The sequence below is a fragment of the Mirounga leonina genome, unplaced genomic scaffold, assembly GCF_011800145.1.
Source record: "Mirounga leonina isolate KUSES-001 unplaced genomic scaffold, KU_Mleo_1.0 Mir_91, whole genome shotgun sequence".
Taxonomy (NCBI): domain Eukaryota; kingdom Metazoa; phylum Chordata; class Mammalia; order Carnivora; family Phocidae; genus Mirounga; species Mirounga leonina.
Window position 1 is genome coordinate 39976175 of NW_023270839.1, and position 20900 is coordinate 39997074.

At 42.0% G+C, this 20900-nt stretch overlaps 2 protein-coding genes and 1 pseudogene across 7 annotated transcripts in view; 2 read left to right on the top strand and 1 right to left on the bottom strand.

Annotated features, from left to right (window-relative positions):
- The window catches only part of HACD3 (3-hydroxyacyl-CoA dehydratase 3), a 40884-nt gene extending 36676 nt beyond the window's left edge, over nt 1–4208 (top strand). Inside the window, exon 11 of the mRNA XM_034994635.1 lies at nt 2562–4208. Within this exon, the coding sequence (XP_034850526.1) occupies nt 2562–2638 (77 nt within the window). The 3' untranslated portion in view covers nt 2639–4208. The remainder of the gene's footprint in view (nt 1–2561) is intronic.
- A 601-nt stretch (nt 4209–4809) lies between these two features.
- Nucleotides 4810–20900, bottom strand: part of INTS14 (integrator complex subunit 14) — a 30945-nt gene continuing 14854 nt past the window's right edge. For 5 of the 6 annotated variants that reach the window (XM_034994632.1, XM_034994630.1, XM_034994631.1 and 2 more), the window contains 4 exons: nt 19549–19682; nt 9558–9676; nt 7258–7323; nt 5202–5547 (listed from right to left, as the gene is read on the bottom strand). In XM_034994632.1, the coding sequence (XP_034850523.1) occupies nt 5296–5547; nt 7258–7323; nt 9558–9676; nt 19549–19682 (571 nt within the window). In that variant the 3' untranslated portion in view covers nt 5202–5295. Of the gene's footprint in view, nt 5548–7257; nt 7324–9557; nt 9677–19548; nt 19683–20900 lie in introns of all 6 variants that reach the window. The other variant, XM_034994629.1, reaches the window with a different exon arrangement.
- LOC118003595 lies at nt 14527–15054 on the top strand (annotated as a pseudogene).

Sequence of the window (20900 nt, forward strand, 5' to 3'; positions counted from 1 at the left end):
CCGAAGGCAGATGCTTCACCAACTGAGCCACCCAGGCGTCCTTAGTTCTTTTTTTTTTTTTTTTTTTTTAAGATTTTATTTATTTTTATTTGAGAGAGAGAGAATGAGAGAGAGGGAGTACATGAGAGGGGGGAGGGTCAGAGGGAGAAGCAGACTCCCTGCCGAGCAGGGAGCCCGATGCGGGACTCGATCCAGGGACTCCAGGATCATGACCTGAGCCGAAGGCAGTCGCTTAACCGACTGAGCCACCCAGGCGCCCTCAGGCGTCCTTAGTTCTAATGCATTTTAATATAATTTATATATTTCTCTCTGTTTTAGTTCACAATGATCTTCAGGTAGCCCTAAATAAGTATGGCTGGCTGGTCTTCTAGCAACAGGATATGACAGCAGATAGTGTATTAGGAGCTTAAGACAACAAATGTTTATTACTCACATGGCTTCTGAGGGTCAGAAAGCAGCCTAGCTGGGTGGCTCAGAGTCCCTCCTGAGGTAGTCAGGCTGTCAGCCCGGTGGGGGCTGCAGTTTCTGCAGTCTTGACTGAGGTTGGAGGATCTGCTCCAAGCTCACGTAACTGTGAACAGGAGGCTTCAGTTTCTTGCCACAGTACTTTTCCATGTGGCTGCTCGGGACACGGCTTCCCCCAGAGCAAGTGGTGTGAGAGCCAGAAGCCACACTGCTTTTTTGCCTTTAAAAAAAATGTATCTACAGGGACGTCTGGGTGGCTCCGTCGGTTAAGCGTCTGCCTTTGGCTCAGGTCATGATCCTGGGGTCCTGCGATCGAGCCCCAGGTTGGGCTCCTTGCTCAGCGGGGAGCCTGCTTCTCCCTCTGCCTGGAGCGCCCCCTGCATATGCTCTTCCTCTCTCTGACAAATAAATAGCATCTTTTAAAAAAGTATCTATTTTTTATAGAAATATATTTGATATGTAACATTGTGTACATTTAATGTATACACCATGTTGATTTGACTCATTTATATATTGTAATATGAGTACCATTGTAGATACGACTCACACGTTTATCATGTCCCCACTGCCTTTTATCACCTAATCTCAGAAGTGACATACCATCACTTTTGCTGTATTGTTGGTTACACAGACCAACCTGATACAGTATGGGAGGGGATACACAAGGGTATGAGATACCAGGAGGTAGGATCATTGGGGGCCATCTGGAAGGCTAGCTACCCCAGTGAGAGGAAGACCACAAAAAGTAAATGCAAGAAGCCAGAAAGCTCAGTTCATGTAGCACTGGGGGACAAGAGCCCTGCACCCTTAGGAGCCACTCAGGGTAGCAGTGCATGGCAGAAGCACAGTTAAATATTACACATCATGGGCATAGATCATTTGCCAAAGGTTTTTTGGGTTTTTTTTGGGTCAAAGGTTTCATCCAATTTCTCCTTTCCTATTTCAGAAAGGCTATAATTTCTTTCAGATAGCTTTCTAACCAAAATATGTTAAAATGTTTGGCCCTTGAAGGGAATATGCTTCAATTTGGAAAATGCACTCATTAAGAACTCAGTAAGAGTTCTTTACCTCTGTTACTGGATAAACCTAGTGTTACTGCAACCAGGCTCCATGAGGTGTGCATACTGAATGTGTTAAAGAGGACTAAGTATTGGAAAGACCCTTACTAGACAAGTTAGAAGGGCAGAAGTATTTTAATGTGCATTAACCCTACTGGCTTTTCCTTGTGTTATGTTGTTGTACACTCTAATTTACAAAGTTTTATACTCCTATTTAGTTTGCCTATAATGTAGTTGTTCTAATTCTTCAGAATGAAATCTTAAATTTGTGTAATTTAGAAGCAGTACTACACCCAGTTACGTTTGCATATAGATCAAAGTGCTTTTGTAAACATACATTCTCTCAATGAAAATAGGTGTTTTTAACCTTGTACAATGAGGAAACTGAGGTGAGGCTAAGGCACAGAACTAGTTAGTGGTCAAGTAGGATTGAACGTTTTTTCTGACGCTGAAAATCCTGCATTTTCTAATTTACTTCCTAGAAAAGTGTTTCATACCTTTTAGACTATTGCTTAATACATGTTACTGTGTAGCCTTGAATTAAAAATTGGGTTGTTTTTATACTTTAGATTTATAGATTTCATTTTATGTAAATCCTCCCTTGAAAGAACAAAGGAAAACTGAACTCTAGTTAATGAAATGTTTAGGGGTGAAGTATACTGATGTCTGCAGCTTACAGTGAAATGCATCAAAAATGAGATGGGAATGAGCAGGTGACAAAGTGAATATAATAAAAAGTTAAAGTTTAGATCTTAAGTGTTGGTTCACTGTACAGTATTTTACTCTTTTTGTATGTTTGAAAATTTTCACATTAGAATATGGGAGAAAATCAAACAGTAAACCCACCGGGAAACAAGCAAGTGGTGTCTTGTGCATCGATGAGAACTTGGTCAGAGTTGTGATTCCCCAGCGCCCTGCAGGAAGCAGAGTGCCGTGGGCGAGGATAAGCAGCCAGCTAGAGACTGTCCCTGCCCCAAGAGCTTCTGGTTAGGAACAAAGACAAAGATTGCCTTTTCTCATTGCCTTTTTCTTTTTCAGGGTTGTACGTAAATTTCCGTCACCTTTATAAACAGCGCAGGCGGCGCTATGGACAAAAAAAGAAAAAGGTCCACTAAAAAGATGTAGATGACATCTTGCCAGTTTGAGCCTAATCTATAATTCTTACAGTTTTACCTTCTTGTACTGATGTAAAAGTTTTTTTTAAAGTTAAATGATTAAATTCTCAGGCTATATTCCCTTTCCCCCCAGTAACATTCCTGAATTTACAGAATTATCTTAGCGTAGTACTTGCATGACATGGATTCCTGATATCTGATGACAGGTTTGTTCTCGTGTGTTCCATTAACAACAGCAAGAGACTCAGCCCTACCCCCATGCACTCCTTGTCCAGTTGCTCTCACACGGGCCAGAGGTCCTGCTTCAGTGCCCTAACCGTACCAGGTACCGGCCATTCTTACAGTTGGCACTGTTTATTTCAGCTGTTGCTCGGGGAAAAAAAAGCACTGTTGCCTCTGCAGGAGGCTGTGAAAGTGATTTAGGCAGGACCTTACACCTTCTGTACCCAAGGGGTTGTCTGTTAAGTGGGGTGGCATTGATAAAACATTTCTGAGTCTGAGTGGGGCTAGAGAACACCTAGTACCTCTGAGCGTCTTTTGGCTTCTACCACCACCTGTCACAACAGTCCTTACCTGTGTGCACACAGAGGAGGCACAGAATGACCTGGGAGAAACCAGTCAGAACCTTGGAACACCACGGTCACTTACTTCATTTCTAGCTAAATCAGAACGACCTTCAACACTAAAGAAAGATGAAACATTAGTTTAGAAAACCGTGAGATTTTAAGAGTTCCAACCCCAGATGGCTACAGGTGTCAGAAGGGTCAAACGGGCAGTAAGACAGCTGCTGGAGTGTGGCCTGCGGCAACCCCAAGCGGATGCAACACGCCTGCAGACCAGGCCTAGGCTGTGCACATACATCAAACGGCTCTCTTCCTCTGCGCTGGCCGAGTCCATTTCCTTGTAACCTGTCAGTGACTGGCGGAACTGACCTCAGAAACGCCTGCCTTTGTTCTCCTGTTGTTTCACTGGTCTGCTCTCGGAGAGGGAAAACAGTGAGAACTTTGGCGGGAGAAGCTTAATAAAAGCTTCCTGGCGGGAAACCCACCCACAGAGGAACTGAGAAAAATGTAGACATTGTGAAGTTTGGCTATTGTCAAAAATATTGTTTCCTCTAAAACATTCCAAGTTAAGCCAGTAAAATATGTGTTAGAAGTAATGCTTGTGTAAAAGAATTTAAGAGCATGGTAGTTCTGTTCTGCCATTCCTGTTGTTCTTGGGGGAGAGGAGACACCATGAGCTACGCTGTTTCTCTGAGCCCGATACAGAAACTTGGTTTGACTTAAAACATCAGATTAGCATAGGCTGGCTGATTTTTTTTTTTTTTTTTTTTTTTTTACAAGTTCATTGCACTGAAGGGTATCTTGCATGTCTGTAACTTCTGTCAACACTTGTTTGTGTTAACTTCTGATGTTCTTTCACCTGACTTTGTTTATTTGGACAGATGAGCTTTGCAGTATATGCTGCATCTTTGTGGCAGATTCCTGTATTCTTAGTGATTGTTATCAACTATTGCTGAGAAAGCAAAACATTGTGTATTTCTATTAAACATTTACAATCAAAATCCTAACAACTTGTGTTCAAAGATCATTTAGTCTGATAGGTTTTCAAGTTGTTAATGATAAAGTCCTTTGTTCAGAAAAAATATATAGCATGGTAAAATGTTAAATTCCGCATGGGAAAATGGTTGCTTGGGGGTGAAGCCTGCGGGAGGGATAACCCCAGGAAGTCCACAGAGCAATCTGAAAAGCATTGATGACAGAAAGCTCGGAGAAGTTACCTGACTGGCCTAATGTCATGATGAACTGGTACCGTAACTGACTACAGTGATCAGTCAGAAACCACTTGGGTGGAACCTGGCTTAGGCAGAGACCTAACCAGTGTCAGAAACAAGGAAGTTCGCATGGAACCCAAGGACCGCTCAGGATTTATGAATCTGTGTCACTTAGGAAGTTGATTACATTCAGGTGATAGGACAGACTGAAAGGCAAAAACCCATTAGTTTCCCAGTGAATCTATTTTATAGAAAATCAAGTATTTAATTTTCATTAAAAAAACCCAAAACTTGAAGTGGGAATCATTTTATACATTTATGGTTGCTGTTTAAAAGTCTGTATCTCAAGACATACTAAAAGCACCAAAGGGTTACCATCAAGTTTTTGCCCAAGTTCTAAGGACAGTTCTGAAACTTAATGGTATTGGGCTTGTATTTAGCAAATCCCAGACAGTTTAGGCTGCTCATTCCAAGGACGGAAGCTGGAAAATGTCCTTACAGTTGGGAGAGGAGAGGAGAGAGAAGGTGCCTTTCAGGAAGCCAGAGAACCCTTGCTGATTGGGTTTCCTGAGGAAGTGGGGAGAGCTCTGTGCTCATCAGTCCTTTAAGATTCTCAGAAGATGTGCCCACCGTGGGAGGAACAATGATGTTTTGGGCTTAAAGACTCAGCCCCAGAAAGCTAAGGTCAAAGCCCAAGCAGCCGACCAGCCTTCAGAACCCTCCTCAGATTCTAGCAGAGTACTGAAACCAGCAAGTGGTGCTTCTGAGGCAGCCTCAGGAAGGTCTTCGGGGGGCTCTTGCAGAGGTGAATAAATTGGAAAGTTTTTACCCTACGTCATTTTCACCTGCAATGAAAAAAGCAGGAAGGCTCCCAAAGTCCGCTTCACATTCTTTCAGTGCTGCTGCCGGAGAAGTCTGTGTGCAAAGGCGTGATGTTGTGCTCGTAGCCGGCATACTCGGAGCCGCCGGTGCCGGCCAGCTTGAGCTGCTGCGCGGCGTGCGTCAGCTGGAAGGCAGCGTCCGGGTGCGCTGTGTCGGGCAGCAGCGTGCACTCCCTTTCCAGCATGTCGGCCACCCCTTTGAGCAGGTCCAGGAAACCAAATGCCAGGGCAGCCTTTCGCAAACGGTTTAGCTCCTGAAACAAGATTAAAAAAAAAAACAACAACCCACCAATGTTCCTGAAATGCATTTTCCTTGTCACATACTTTCTAAGTCCTCAACTTAAACTACGTTTTTCTTGATCCCCAAACTTAAGTGAGCATTTTCACAGGAGAACAAGTGCTTGTACAGAGACACCAGTAACAAGAGGGTGTGATGACATGAGAGTTCCTCTACAGGTGATCAGAAAGCTGGCTGATCGAAACACAGGTGGTCACCACCACAGCCGATGAGCGCTTACACCAAACACGATGAGACGCTTCGCACACATTTCATTCACTCCTAACTCTCAGGAGGATGACTTTTCCCATTACTCAGGCATGGAAAAGGCTAGTCCCAAACCTCAGAGGGCTCTGAACCCTCCGGTGCCTTCTCTCTGGCTGGGCCTCAGACCGAACAACAGTGAACATGTTTGGAGGCTCTGGAGGATGCAAGAAGTCTGACCTGAAAGACTGCCATGAAAAGAAGGATCGGGTAGTAGACGGAAGCGGAGAAATACAAAGAGCCCCATCATCAACCACTTAGCGGTGCGATCTAGGCCAGTTGTGTAGCCTCTCTGGGTCTCTGGTCTCATTTATAAAGCAAGGATGACCTCTTGTTTGCCCACTGCAGGGGCTGACGCAGGTGCCTGGCAGAGGCCCTTCCACAGCCCATATGTGGGATTCCATAAAGCCAGAAAAGAGAAGTGGGTTTTCTGACCACCTCTCTCCTATCATCTGTTAACAAGTGAAAAGTTCAGAAGAAGGCCAAAGTACAAGTGTGCCTTCTTCAGTAGACAGGTGACGACTGTAGGGGAGAAAGGGATTACAGCCAGGAGTGGTCATCAAGGGCCTGTGTGAACTATGGGCTTCATGGGGAGGGAGGGCATGGCTGGCTGAGCAGCTCTCTGGACTCTGATTAAGATTGCTCTTGCTTGATTTCGCCAGCCTGCCACATAATTAGGTTTGAAGACAACAGTGACATAAAGGTAATGAGATAACACCCAGACAAAGTGGCACGTATGTTCTCCAGAAGAGATGCTAGCCTGGGGTAGACTGTGTGCACCACCAAATACTAGTAGCTGGGCTACAGCTCACAACACAGCATGCCTCACACCGCCGCTTAATTTCAGCCAAACACCAGATGGAAAGGGAAGAAACAAGGTGTTTACTTAAACGCACCCCCAACTCCATCCACTAGTTATAACTTTATTCCCTCCACCAATAGTTCTGGATTATCTAGGGAGGGTTCCGGAGGGCCCTCCTTTTGCAATTCGTAAAAGTACAATTTTAGTAGTCATTCCTGGAAGCAGCTTCTCTGGTAGAGTAAGAATGTTTTGGGAAATCATCCTCCCGGGAAGTCCCCCTGGTTGTCTGGGGTTAGACTGGATACGCCTATGAGAGTGGTGAGGAGAGTTCAGGGCTTTGACCCATAGGTTCTTTTGACTCCTTCCCTCAGCCATTCACAGCAGCACCAAGACAGAGGAGCCTTGTGCACAGAACCAGGCCACTTAAGCACTTCTGATTCTTGGATTTTAGGGCAGCAGTGGACCTATCATTGCTATTGACTTTAACAATGAAAACACTGAGGCACAAGCCAAACATTTCTAATTCCTGTCCATGTTCATACTCTTCACTATTGTGAATGATTTATTTTTGGCACACATCCCAGGGCCCACTCTCTTCCACTATAATTCTGATAGTCTCACCTTATAGAATGTCTGTGTTTTTTCAGGTAATTTCCTTGCATTTCTTAAAATCTTCTGTACATCTGTCTATCAAGGGTAAAAAGATTTCAGCATTAGGATTCTGTGGTAAAAGGGGAAAGAATACAAAAGGATGGCTCTAAATGTTTAGAGAAATGAAAATGGGAACAGAGGTGCAAGGTCAAGATGAGCTTCCCTTCTGAGTTAATGTCACTGTTCTGTTCAACATTAGTAAAGCACCTCCCTCCTTTAAAATGTTTGATGATAATAAATCCCTTAGTGACAAAAGTGAACTCGTCTCACAGAAATACACCCAATAAACCCATACATCTATAGCCAGCTGCTCTCTGGCCAGGGAGCCAAGACCATTCAATGGGGGAAGGAATAGTCTCTTGAACAAATGGTGCCAGGACAACTGGATATCCTCATGCAAAGGAATGAAGCTGGACTCTTACTTCACACCATATACAAAAAAACCCCCAAAAAACAAAAAACAAAAAGACTTAAAATGGTTCAGAGACCTAAATGCAAGAGCTAAAACTACAAAACTCTTAGAAGAAAACACGCGTAAATCTTCATGACCTTGGATTGGTAATGATTTCTTAGTTATGACAACAGCATAGCAACAAAAGAAAAAAAATTTTGACAAATGTTCTTAGCACCGTTATTCACAATAGCCAAAAGGTGGAAACAATCCAAGTGTTCATCAACTGAATGAATGGGTAAACAGAGGTGGTCATCAAAAGGAATAAAGTACTGATCTTTGTTACAAAATGGCCGAACGCGGAAAACATTACGCTAAGTGAAGGAAGCCAAACACAAAAAAAGTCATACATTGTATGATGCTATTTATATGAAATACCTAGAATAGGGCAAATCCACAGAGTCAAAAAGCAGATTAGTGGTTGCCAAGGACTAGGGGAAGTCAGGAATGCAGCGTGACTTGCTTAATGGGTACAGGGTTTCCTCTTGGGGTGATGAAAATGTTCTAGAACTACACAGTGATGATGGTTGTATAACATTATGATCATACTAAATGCCACTGGATTTTCAGTATACTTTAAAGTGGATGAAATGGTAAGTTTTATGTTATGTTTTTTCACAATAAAAAAAATACACCCAGACCAAAACAAAATTTAAAAAATAATTTAAGAAAAATTCAGCTTTCCTTCTGACAGGGAAGTACTGGGGTCAGGGATGGCAGGAGAGAACCTTATTTTCCAACAAAGCCCCTACCCCCTTAGCCATGGCAGGATGTGTCCAGTCTCTGTGGAAAGAAGAAACTGTGCCATCAACAGAAGCTATTTCCCTTGTCAGCTGGCCTAACCTCCCCTTCTCATCTGGCTTAGGTTGGACTCATTAGAGGAACAAAGAAAAAAAGATGGTGCTCAGGGCGCCTGGGTGGCTCAGTTGGTTAAGCGACTGCCTTCGGCTCGGGTCATGATCCTGGAGTCCCGGGATTGAGTCCCACATCGGGCTGCCTGCTCAGCGGGAAGTCTGCTTCTCCCTCTCCCGCTCCCCCCTCTTGTGCTCTTTCTCTCTCTCACTCTCTCTCTCAAATAAATAAATAAAATCTTAAAAAAAAAAAAAAAGATGGTGCTCAAATGAGAAAAAAGGCTAAAAAAGTGATTTTTAAAAATAGGCAGAAATGACCATACGTCAGTAGAAGGAGAAACATCACTGAGTACCTTGCCTGAAAACAGCATACCTTGAGAATAGTGTAATCTTAGCTTCACATAAAAGTAGTGTTTTGGTGGAATTAAGGTGTAATGCCATTGCTTGGGTTCTACTGTGGGGACAGAAGAAATAACCCCATGAAGATTTTTACATCCTTCTCAAAAAACTGCTGTCAAAGATAAAACCCATTATGTCAATGCCTCACCATGTCAAAAATTTTACACTGAAATTCAATGCCAGGAGAATATGTCTCTCTAGAACTGACATGCTTCCTTCTGTCAGACAAGAAAAACCATATAACCCTACATGTTGCTTTTCTGACCTTGGTAGCAGGAAGCTTGGAGCCAAATTGCTCAAATACAATTATCATTTTGCCTTGGGTCCCTGGCGCAACGGTCTCCCCTCTTCCTCTAGGTTTTGTACTGCTCTAAATTTTGTAAGAAGTGATTTTGCTGCAGATGTGTTTTACTGTAGGCCACCTCAAATCCTCTTTGGAAATAATGACAAACATTAGAAGTAAATGAATTACTAAGTATCAAAGGAAAGGAAAATCAAATCAGATGTCCGCCTGCCTGCCAGAATCCCTCCCCCGTCCCAGCGGAAAGCAACTTGAATGGTAATGTTACCTGCAGGCCACTGGGTTTGATCCAGACAGTCACATTCTGGGCATAACTGCGTTTGTTTCTGGGCTGCAGGGGGAATGGGCTCTTATTGTCATCTTCTCCATAAGGGTTTTCTTTAGCATCTTAAAAGAAAAACGCATTCTTGAAATGACATCTGGCAAAACATAATCAATTACATTTCCAATTAGGCTAGAAGCTCTCTGAATCATTCAATCTTCTACATCCTGTTACTTCCCTAATTAAGAAAATTCATTCACTTCCTTCAGGTTAGGGAACCTGTTCTCCAAAGAAAGCCACTGATGTAGGAGACTAAACCATTAACCGAGGCCCATGTAGGTTAAAAAAAAAAACCAACAGCTTAATGTTTTTAAAGAGACAAGCCTCACTTATTTGCTTTATCAATTGAGGTCAGAGAGAATAAAACTAATACATGCAACAATTCTAAAGTACATATTTAAAGAAATATATAAACACACATATGCAATTCTATATAGTCTGGCCCAATGATCGGATGGTAGCCACTGGCCCTTGCAGCTACTGAACACTGGTGGCTAGAGTGACCGAGGAATTGAATTTTAAATTTTACTTATTTTAATTTAAATAGCCTCAGGTATCTAGCGGCTACTGGACTGGACAGCATAGGTCTAAGCACTGAGAAAATTCCAGAGGAAAATTATATGTAACCACAATAAGGAAAAGGGCAAGAGAAGAAATACTTTTTTTGGTGAAATATACCCCACGTCGTCATGGCTTATTAATGATTGCTTTCAAAGATTTAAAGTCAGGCTGGTTTTTTAGCCATGTGAATAAATAAAGGTTTCTGTTTTTCTACCTGCTTCCTGAGCCAATGAAACTTTGCCAGAAACTCATAAAGCCTACTTATATCTACTGGGTCATTTTATCCTGATTACTATCACCTTCTGGGGTCGAGAGAGCTGGGATCATTTCCCCACCAAGTTCAGGGAGCTTACATCCCTTGCCCAAATGTTCATATTGGCAACTGGAATGAACCCAGTTTCTCTGAGCCAGAAGCTCTCTAACACCAATTTGGTCATTAATTTAAGTATTTTATACTGGCTCCACAATACATGTCAGTGCCCCCGCCTCCCAGCACCTCCAAAAATTATCGGTCCAGCTCTCCTGACATATTTCCACAAATACTTGCACATATATAAGCCCTTTTAGCCAGGCCAAGATCCCAGGAGTCTTTTTCCATGTAGCACGTTTACTTCTCACTTCCCTGCCACTATTTCTGTCACTTCCCTTGACTGGAGTGCTCCCCTTCGCTCATCCATTTACTCCCTTACTCACTTGCTCACTCATCAGCTATACTAAGCTCCCCCTACGTAGCAAGCACTCCGCTAGGAAGTGTGGCTGGAGATTTTTTTCTGGACTCAAGGAACTTACAGAATAAAGAATATTTATTAAGTTTCAAACACTTTACATATACACTTCTTTCCTTACAGCAACCCTAGGGGTGTATATATTATTGGTCACATGGAAGATGAGGGAACTGAGGCTCAGAGAGGTTGGGCCCTCACAGGCTTCACAGTCACTCAGCTGGGCCTGCCTGCAAAAGCAACACTTTTTCTACCACTCAACCTTGCCATTCCTCACATACCCAAACTCACGTATACGCCAGGTCCAGATCTTATCCCACCTTCTCCACAAAGTTGTCCCAAGTGTTCCTGGCACACAGTACTTTCTCTAGACCCTTTTCTACTACAGCACTCAGTATCAGTACCAAACATTGCAACATCTAACCACAGTCTATCTTGTACTGTCTCTAATTGTTTGAGGCCTCTATGTGGTAACTGGTTTGACAGACAAAAAATACTGCATTTATGAAAAAATAACAGGAGACAGACATAAGAAATATGGTAGCAGAAATAAAAAAAGCAGTTGCAAGATAAAGCCAAAGATACCTTAGAGAAATCAGAAAAGAAAAAAATAGAAAAATGGGTGGAAGATAAGAAAATTATATAAAAATCATAAACCGATGTTCTAGAAAGGGAGAACAGAGAATACAGAGAGAGGGAAATCAAACACATGATTCATGTTCCCAGGACTGAAGAACATGAATTGCCAGATGGAAGGGCCCACTGAATGCCCAGCACAATGAATGAAGAGACCAACAACTAAGTACATCATTCTGAAAATCCAGAACACGAGGGACACAAAGAAGCACCTCCGGGAGTGCAGAGGAAATAGAGATATGGGTCAAAGCCCTGACAGCATTGCACTAGACTCTCAGTAGCAACACATGAGGCCAGAAAAGAAAAACAGCTATGCATCAAAACTCTAAGGTAAAGTGATCCCCAACCAGCATTCAATATCCAACGGAACCAACAACTGAGTGTAAGGGATGAAACACAGACATTTCTGAATATGCCAAGATTTCAAACATCTACTTCCCATGTACCCCTTTCTCAGGAGGAGTCAGGAAAATAGGGGAGCCACAGGAGAGATGAGAAGGGAAGGCTGACAGCTACCCAGCAGGCACAGAGAACCGTTCATTTATGAAATAAGAGGAAGGGAAAGGACTCTAAGGGGAAAAAAAGAACACTGACAAAAATACCTGAACAATGTATTTTACTTAGGAATTGGCAGTAAGTACACAGAAAAGAGCAAAGAAAAGTGAAGTAAGTAAAGCAGTAGAGGGAAAGGCCGTGAGAGAGCCCAGAGGGAGGGCTGCACTGCCCTCATCTGCTGCTGGCTGCCCCCACAGCCTGCCTGCCCAGCTCTTTCCCAGAGTCTCCGAGGAACCTCAGTGTCTTTCCAACAGTCTGCCTTTTAACGGAAGTTAGAATTAGAAGACAGCCGACCTTTGAACAACATGGGTGTGAAGTGTACAGGTCCACTTACACACAGGATTTTCCCTATAATTACAAGTACTCTAAATGTATTTTCTCTTCCTTAGGGTTTTTAAAGTAAGTTTCTTTTCTCTAGCTTTCTTTATTGTAAGAAAGCAGTATATAATACATATAATGTACAAAATATGTGTTCATCAACTGTTTATGCTATTGGTAAGGCTTCTGGTTAACAGTAGGCTCGTACTAGATAAGTTTTGGGGGAGTTAAAAGTCACAACCCCCACAGTATTCAAGGGTCAACCGCACATTTATCTTGCCTGCTAGAAAAAAGACCATATCTTAAAAAAAAAACAACTGTGCAGAGAACAAAGAGTTTCAAAACAAAGTGTAACTCGGTGTACCACATGGCTTAGTCATAAATAACGTTCACATCATCTAACAAGGAGAGAATACTGCTTTACCCAAAAAGAACACTATAACCACATTGGAAGCATAGAGGAAGGGAAAAATGTGCTTCTTGGGTGGGTGGGGATGGTGGTGGTAAGAGAGCTAAGCAGTCAACTTTAAAAAGTCAAATGACATTAAAAAAAAAAAAAAAGCCAAGAAATAGTTATATACTTACAATATTTAGAAATGTAAATACCAAAAAAAAAAACCTCCTCCCACAATTAGAAGTTTTAAGTGGCTGTTTCTAGGAACAGAATGAGAAGGAGGAGGGATAAGTATAAACAAGCGTACTGTTTTGCATGCCTTGCTTTGACTAAAAATAAACAAACAAATAAATAAATAAATAAAAACAAGTTCTTTGACATCAGCCGTGGAAACATTTTTCTAGGTACGTCTCCTCAGGCAAGGGAAATGAAAGCAAAATAAAGCTATTGGGAGTACACCAAAATAAAAAGCTTTTTGTGCAGCAAAGAAAACCATCAACACAACAAAAAGGCAACTTACTGAATGGAAGAAAATATTCGTAACTGACTATATCCAACAAGGGGTTAATATCCAAAATATATCAAGAACTTATACAATTCAATACCAGAAAAACAAATAATACAATTAAAAAATAGGCAGAGGACCTGAACAGATATTTTTCCAAAGAAGACATACAAATGGCCGACACATGAAAAAATGCTCAACATCAGTGTTCATCAGGGAAATGCAAATCAAACCATAATGAGATATCATCAGAATGACTAAAATAAAAAACACAAAAAATAGGGGCACCTGGATGGCTCAGTTAAGCATCTGACTCTTGGTTTCGGCTCAGGACATGATCTCATGGGTCATGGTACGGAGCCCTGCGTCGGGTTCCCCGCTCAGAGAGGAGTCTGCTTGAAAGATTCTCTCCCTCTGCCCCTACCCCCACACGTACACTCTCTCTCTCAAATAAATAAATAAATAAATAAATCTTTAAAAACAAACAAAAACAAAAAATAACAAGTGTTGGTCAGGATGTGGAGAAAAAGAAACCCTTGGGCAATGTTGGTGGGAATACAAATTAGTGCAGTCACTGTGGAAAACAGTATGGAGGTTCCTCAAAAAATTAAAAATAGAATTACCATGATTCATTAATTCCAGTACTGGGTATTTACCCAAAGAAAGTGAAAAGATATATGCACCCCTATGTTTACTGCAATATTAATAAAATAGCCAAGATATGAAAGCAACCTAAGTGTCCATCTATAGATAGATGGATAAAGAAGATGTGGATAGATGGGATAGATAGATAGATAGATACATGAGCGCACACACACACACGCACTGGAATATTATTCAGAATATTATTCTTTTTAAAAAAGAATGAGATTTTGCCATTTGTAACAATGTGGATGGATCTAACCTGTATAATGCTAAGTGAGATAAGTCAGAGAAAGACAAATACCACATGATTTCACTCATATGTGTAATTTCCGACACAAAACAAAGAGACAAACAAAAAAACCCAGACTCTTAAACACAAAACAAACTAGTGGTTGCCAGATGAGAGGTGTACGGGGGATGTGTGAAAAGGATAAAGGGGATTATGAGTACACTTACCACGATGAGCACTGAGTCATGCATAGAATTGTTGCATCATTATATTGTACACCTGAAACAAACACTGTATGCTAATTACACTTCAATGAAAAAAAAAAGAAAAACCCCAGCTGAGCAGCGGCCATGACTTTGCGCTACCCTATGGCCATGGGCCTCTACAAGGGCGACAAGATGACCAAGAGTATCAGCAAGGCCAGGCACAGCCGGTACCGCGGGCACCTCACCAAGGACTCCAAGTTCCTCTGGGACATGATTCAAGCCCCATACAAACAGTATGCCATGGAGCTGCTCCAAGTCTCCGAGGACAAGCATGCCCTTGAGTTCATCAAGAAAAGGGTGGGGCATCTGTGCCAAAAGGAAGAGAGAAGAGTTGAGCAACGTCCTGGTGGCCATGAGGAAAGTGAAAGTCAAGAAGGACTGAACCCCCTCCCCTCTATATGTAATAAAGCCTTTTTAATCCTAACCTCACAAGACTGTCTTGAGAATCAAATGAGATTATATATTTCATCATGTCTCGCACAGTGCCTCGTACAAAGTTCAATAAAATGTTAGCTTTATTATCTTAATTTGAAAAAAAGAACAGAGGGGAGCCTGGGTGGCTCAGCTGGTTAAGCAACTGCCTTCGGCTCAGGTCATGATCCTGGAGTCCCAGGATCCAGTCCCGCATCGGGCTCCCTGCTCGGCGAGGAGCCTGCTTCTCTCTCTAAAACCCTCCCCCCTCTCGTGTACTCTCTCTCATTCTCGCTCTCTCAAATAAATAAATAAATCTTTAAAAAAGAAAAAAAGAACAGAACCCTGAGGGAGGAATAAATGAATAAGGGGCAGGGTAAAAAGCAGTTCGATCTGAATGAAGAATATGTGTAACAAACCAAGCACTGCTAGATTGGAAGCTAGAATAGAAAGGTATTTGAATGCTACATCTTAGATTATGGATAGGTATCTGTGGGAAAAATGTAACAACAGTCTAGGTCAGGGGTCAACAAACTTATCCTGCAAAAGGCGCACACAGTAAATATTTTAGAGTTTGTGGGTTGTATGGTCTGTTGTAACTACCCAACTCTGCCACTGAAGCAGGAAAGCAGCCCTACATAACACATAGATCACATAAATGAATATGACTGTGTAATGAAACTTTACAGTAAAACATTATTTACAAAATAAGCAGTAGGCTAGTTTGGCCAACAGGCATTGGTTAGCTGACCTTTGATCTAAATGAAAGGTAAAAAACAAACAAACAAAAAAACCAGAACAAGGCAAGAGCAGTGCAAATGAATGAAAAGGCTGGATGAATTTAGGAATGCTACAAAAGGGAGACTAGGAGGTGAGGAATCTCCATCCTAACACACACACACACAGCTTCTTCTGCCCTGTGCTTTCTAATTACTGCCTTACTTCTTTCCTCTTGTGGCAAACTTGTCACGTTCCTTTCCTCATCTCTAACTCAATCCTCCACTAGCCTCCTGGCTAACCATGGACTGAAGCTCCTCTTACGAAGCCACCAAAAAATCTCCTGTAGAGATCAAATGACTCTTGATTCATAGTGTCCTCTTCTTTCCTCTTGGTTTCTATTCCTTCCTAAAACTCTTGAGTCATTTACAACACTCATTCTGCAGTCTCTTTCAGATTAAGTTCTCAAGGTGCTAATCCTCCTGTTGACCTCCCTTCAAAGGAATCCTTGCGTAATTTAAAGACTCTTCTTCAAATCAGGAACTCATCTTCAGTGGGGATGTTTTTTTTGACAGGAAGTTCTTTTGCCCTGGGTTGACATTATATTAACTCTGGAGAATGTACCCTGGGTTTCATTGCTTCAGAAACAGTTTTTGGTGCATTATTTGGTTTTGCAGAGCCCCACTTCAGAACAGGTAATGTCAGTCTGCAGGTGCAGAAGTTGGGCTTCAATTCCTCATAGGAGACTTCCATTTTTTTTTTTAATCTGGAAAAGCAGGTAGAGACAATGGGTAGAATTTTTCTTGTCATCCTCTCACTGAGGGGATAGACCTTCTACATTCCTAGCTTTACTCAAAGGTTTCAGTTCTTTGTTTTATTTGGAACCAAAGTCATATCTCTTTTCCTGTGTGAACTTTAAAACCCCAGCCCCTGCATCCTAGCTCAAGAGCTGGCCTGATGCCTGTTTTTGAATTAAAAATGGTTTTTATAGTTTTTATTTTTTAAAAAGATTTTATTTATTTATTTGACAGAGAGACAGAGAGAGCACAAGTAGGCAGAGAGGCAGGCAGAGGGAGAGGGAGAAGCAGGCTCTCGCTGAGCAGGGAGCCCAATGCAGGGCTCGATTCCAGGACCACGGGATCATGACCTGAGCCGAAGGCAGCCACTTAACAAACTGAGCCACCCAGGCGCCCAGGTTTTTATATTTTCTAAATAGTTGGGGGGAAAATCAAAGCCCAGGGGATACTTCATGACACGTGAAAATTACATGAAATTCAAAATCTGGTGTCCATAAAGAATATTTTATTGGAATATGTCACTCCCATTCATTTATGTATTGGGCTACAATGGCAGAGTTTAGCAGTTACGACAGAGATCACATGGCCTGCAAAGTCTAAAATATTTACTATCTGGCCGTTTACTGAAAAAGCTTACCACCTAGCTTCTAGGGTCTATATTCAGTCAAAACTCTTTTCTAAGCTTCAGTGGCAGAGGCATCCTTCAGGCCTAACTAACATGCATGCACATGTGTATAAGACAGGGTATGCAGGCCATGTATCGTACATGTGTATGAGACACTGTACTTTCTTCCTGAGTATCTCTATTCTCTTGGTTTCTGTGACATCATTTCTTCTACTTTTCCTTTATTAGTGCCCTTTCCACTGTCCCCATAGTTAGTCTTTTCTAGGGGGTTTGGTCCTTGGCTCTCTTTTTGCCTTAATTACATACTTTCCTGAGGCTAGGGCTTCTTAACGTGTAGTTATGGATCCCCTGGATTGTAATCATTTGGATAATATTAAACCTGCAAGTTCTGGACTGGAATCCAGACCTACTGAATCAGAATCCCTTTAAGGGGGGCCCAGGAAACAATTTTTAAACAAGTTCTTCTGGGTTTTTTTTTTCTTTATTTTATATACAAAAACTCAAATGTTTGAACCACTACCCTAAGCAATTGCCCTCATTCTCACCACTTTACCTATCAGTGGTATGCTTGTAACTAAAAATTATATATACAACTCTGCCCTCTTTTGGAAACTCTTACAGGAATTGTCTCTAGCCACTTCCACCTAAATCTCACAGGCATAAACTCAACATGCACAAAAGATGTCTTTCCAAATCTACTCTTCCTCCTCTGTTCTCTGTTCCAATCAACAGTATCACCTTTCACCCTGCAGCCCAAATCAGAAACCTGGGATCATTCTCAACACCTCCATTTCCTTTATTCTCATATCCAAACACTGTTGATTCTGCCTCCTGAATATCTTTTGCATGGATCCCCATCCTCCCTATTCCCAGCCACTGCCCCTGTTCTGGCTCTCATCCTTACATCTCCAGGACTGTCACAGTAGACTTCTAACTTTCCAAATCCACACTCCACAGAATTATCTATCTACCTATTATCTATCTACCTACCTACCTATCTCTTTCTCTCTCTTTTTTTTTAAAGATTTTATTTGTTTACTTACTTGAGAGAGAGACAATGCTCATGCACACGAGCAGGGGAGGAGCAGAGGGAGAGGAAGAGGGACTCAAGCAGAGTCCACACTGAGCACGGAGCCCAATGCAGGGCTTAATCTCACAACCCTGAGATCATGACCTGAGCCGAAACTGAGTCGGATGCTTTACTGACTGAGCCACCCGGGCATCCCCAGAATTATCTAACTGCAAATTTATTAGCTCTCACTTGAATTTCAACCATATTACACAATTCCAGGGGGCCCTAGTACCCAGAATACAAAGTCTCCTAACTGGTATCTCTACTGTTCTCATATGCATCCCCTTCAGTGGCTTCCCAGTGTCTGCAGAATAGTCTCAGCTCTTCACATTTCAAATCAGGCCTGCCCTATTCCAGCCACTGCCAATAACCTACCATCTGGCCCTCCCACCCCTACTCTCATACTTTTGTTCTAGCTTTGCTTTTCTATAGGTGATCCATTTGTCCAGAATGCCCCTTCTTCCTTCATTAGCTCAGCAAATCTTCTTCTTCAAACCCCAGTAAAGGTGTCCCTCCTCTATGAAGATTTTCCTGAGTCCTCTAGGCAGAGCTGATCATCCAGGCCAACTCTGATCTTGTACCAGTCTGTGTTTATTATTCCACTTTCCACTAGACTTTGAGCAACTCCTGCTTTTATCCCCTAAAAGTTAGCTTGGTAGATATTCCTGAAATTGAAATGGGCCCAAATGAGTCTAGGATGACTCTATAGTTGGAGCCTGAGTACCCAGAAGTACTCAGGCCTCAATCAGAAGGAGTGGGAAAATCAGAAAAAGGAACAGTTTAGGAGGGAAGGGTTAAGAGATGATGGTTTCTGTAACAAACATGCTGAGCTGATTGGTACTATGGCAGAATATCCAGGTGGACAGATCTAACTGGAAACTGGAAATATGATATGCGAGTTCTAGGGAGAGATCAAGTAGTACTAGAGTTATACATCTGGGGGAGTCTGAAGCTACAATGGCTGATGAAATAATCAAGACAGAATAATAATCCAAGAGAAAAAGGCAAAGAATAACATCTTGAAAATCATGAGGCAAGAGGAAGACAAGATAAAATGACAAGAAAAAGCAAAGCTGCCAAAGGAAAAAGTAAATATCAGAAGAATGCAATGTTAGGAAAGCTAAGGGAAAACAGTTTCAAGAAGGAAGGGGATTAAATTATCTAGAAATGACGGGTAGAAATGCCGGGTGAGTGGAGTTGAAAATAGTGCACTGAAGAAAAAAATGTTTATGGATAGTAGCTTTTCACTCTAAGCAGTCAGAGCATTTACATTTACTTAAGGCAACCTAAATGTCATTTACTTGATGTAAAGTTAAAAGTTCAAACATCACACTCTGCTGGGGTTCTCCATGCACATATCCAGCATCAGAGACCACAGCACACCCATAAGGGAGATCCCACAGCTCTCTGATTGCAGTCAGAGCCATTCAGAATAGCAGAGAGAAAACAAAGTCAAGATAAGTAAAATCTGATCTGGGTTATACCTGAAATAGGACCCAACTGTGCCATTTTCCCTAGCCATGGGAGAGGTTCTGGACCAGGCTCAAAGAGAGACATCATGAGGTTTGATTTCTTCTTGCTGTCAGCTTGGGAGTAGAGCATTCCATGCCATTCAGGACTAGACGGAGAGAAGATGGAAGATAAGAAGAACATCAAGCCTGGGACTGTAAAGTTAAATAAGTCTAGCCAGTGTTTTTCTCTTGAGAGACATGGGCTTCAGCTTTGAAGTCAGGTGCATTTTTACTAAAGCCAAATCCTAAAACTGAAAATGCATACTGCTGCCCCCCAATATTGCCATTCCTCTGGGAAGTATATTATTATTCAATTAGATAGAAATGGAAATCAAAAGCAATCTTAAAAAAAGAAAAAAAATCACAAGGGCAGCAAAGAGCTACAGAGGTTGAGAGGAGCAAGGGTTGCAACCCATGTTTCAGAAGCCTCCCTGACTCATTCACAGCAGCACCGACCAGGGCAGCATTTCTAACAAAGGGCACAAAGACATGGCCCAGCTCTGTTCCTACTTCTCAAAGGGCCCTAGAGGATTCCCATATTCGGAGTCAGTACAAGTAGCTTGGGTACCAAGAAATACAGCAAACTAATACCTAATAAGAATTGCATTCTTCTTTTTGGACCAGGTAATTTTAACTCTAGTAGAAATGGAGCTTCATCTGAGTGCTCCTAACCTCTTCATCTTCTATACCCGTCAACCCCAGGTGATGGCCAGAAGATGATCAGTCACCTCTTCTTTCCTAACAACAGGTATTATAGAAAGGGAAGCAGATGGTTTTGCAAATTTCAAGACTGTAGCAAATGTAAAAGCTAGAAAGGTGTTCCCCACAGGGAAGGGTTACAGCACAGTGGTTACGAACATGGGCTCTGGAGTCAGAATGCAAGGGTAAGAACCCTGGCTCTTTCGTTTAGGAGCTGTGTGACCCTGAGCGAGTTCCTTGACCTCCCTAAGCCTCAATTTCTCATCTATACAACAGGGATAAACACTGATACCCCCTGTATTGCGTTGTTGTGAAGGATTACATGAATAAATGTAAAATGACTAGAGGAGTGCCTGGCACATGGTAAAATGTTCAATCAATGTTCCTGGTATCCTTTTTCATTTAGTTCCAACTCTTCATCTCATATCTGAGGAGCCTGTGAATACTGCATAAGATCCCACTGCAAGTACTAGAACTGTTTTAACTGAATCGATTTCCTAGATAGAAGAGAAAAGAGGAAAACAGAGAAAGGATATAAGAGCAATATAATTAAAAGGCTCACTCTGTACTTATTCTAGGGGATGATTTAAAGAGCAGTTTAGGTGATGGTAAGTGGGAAGGGTATG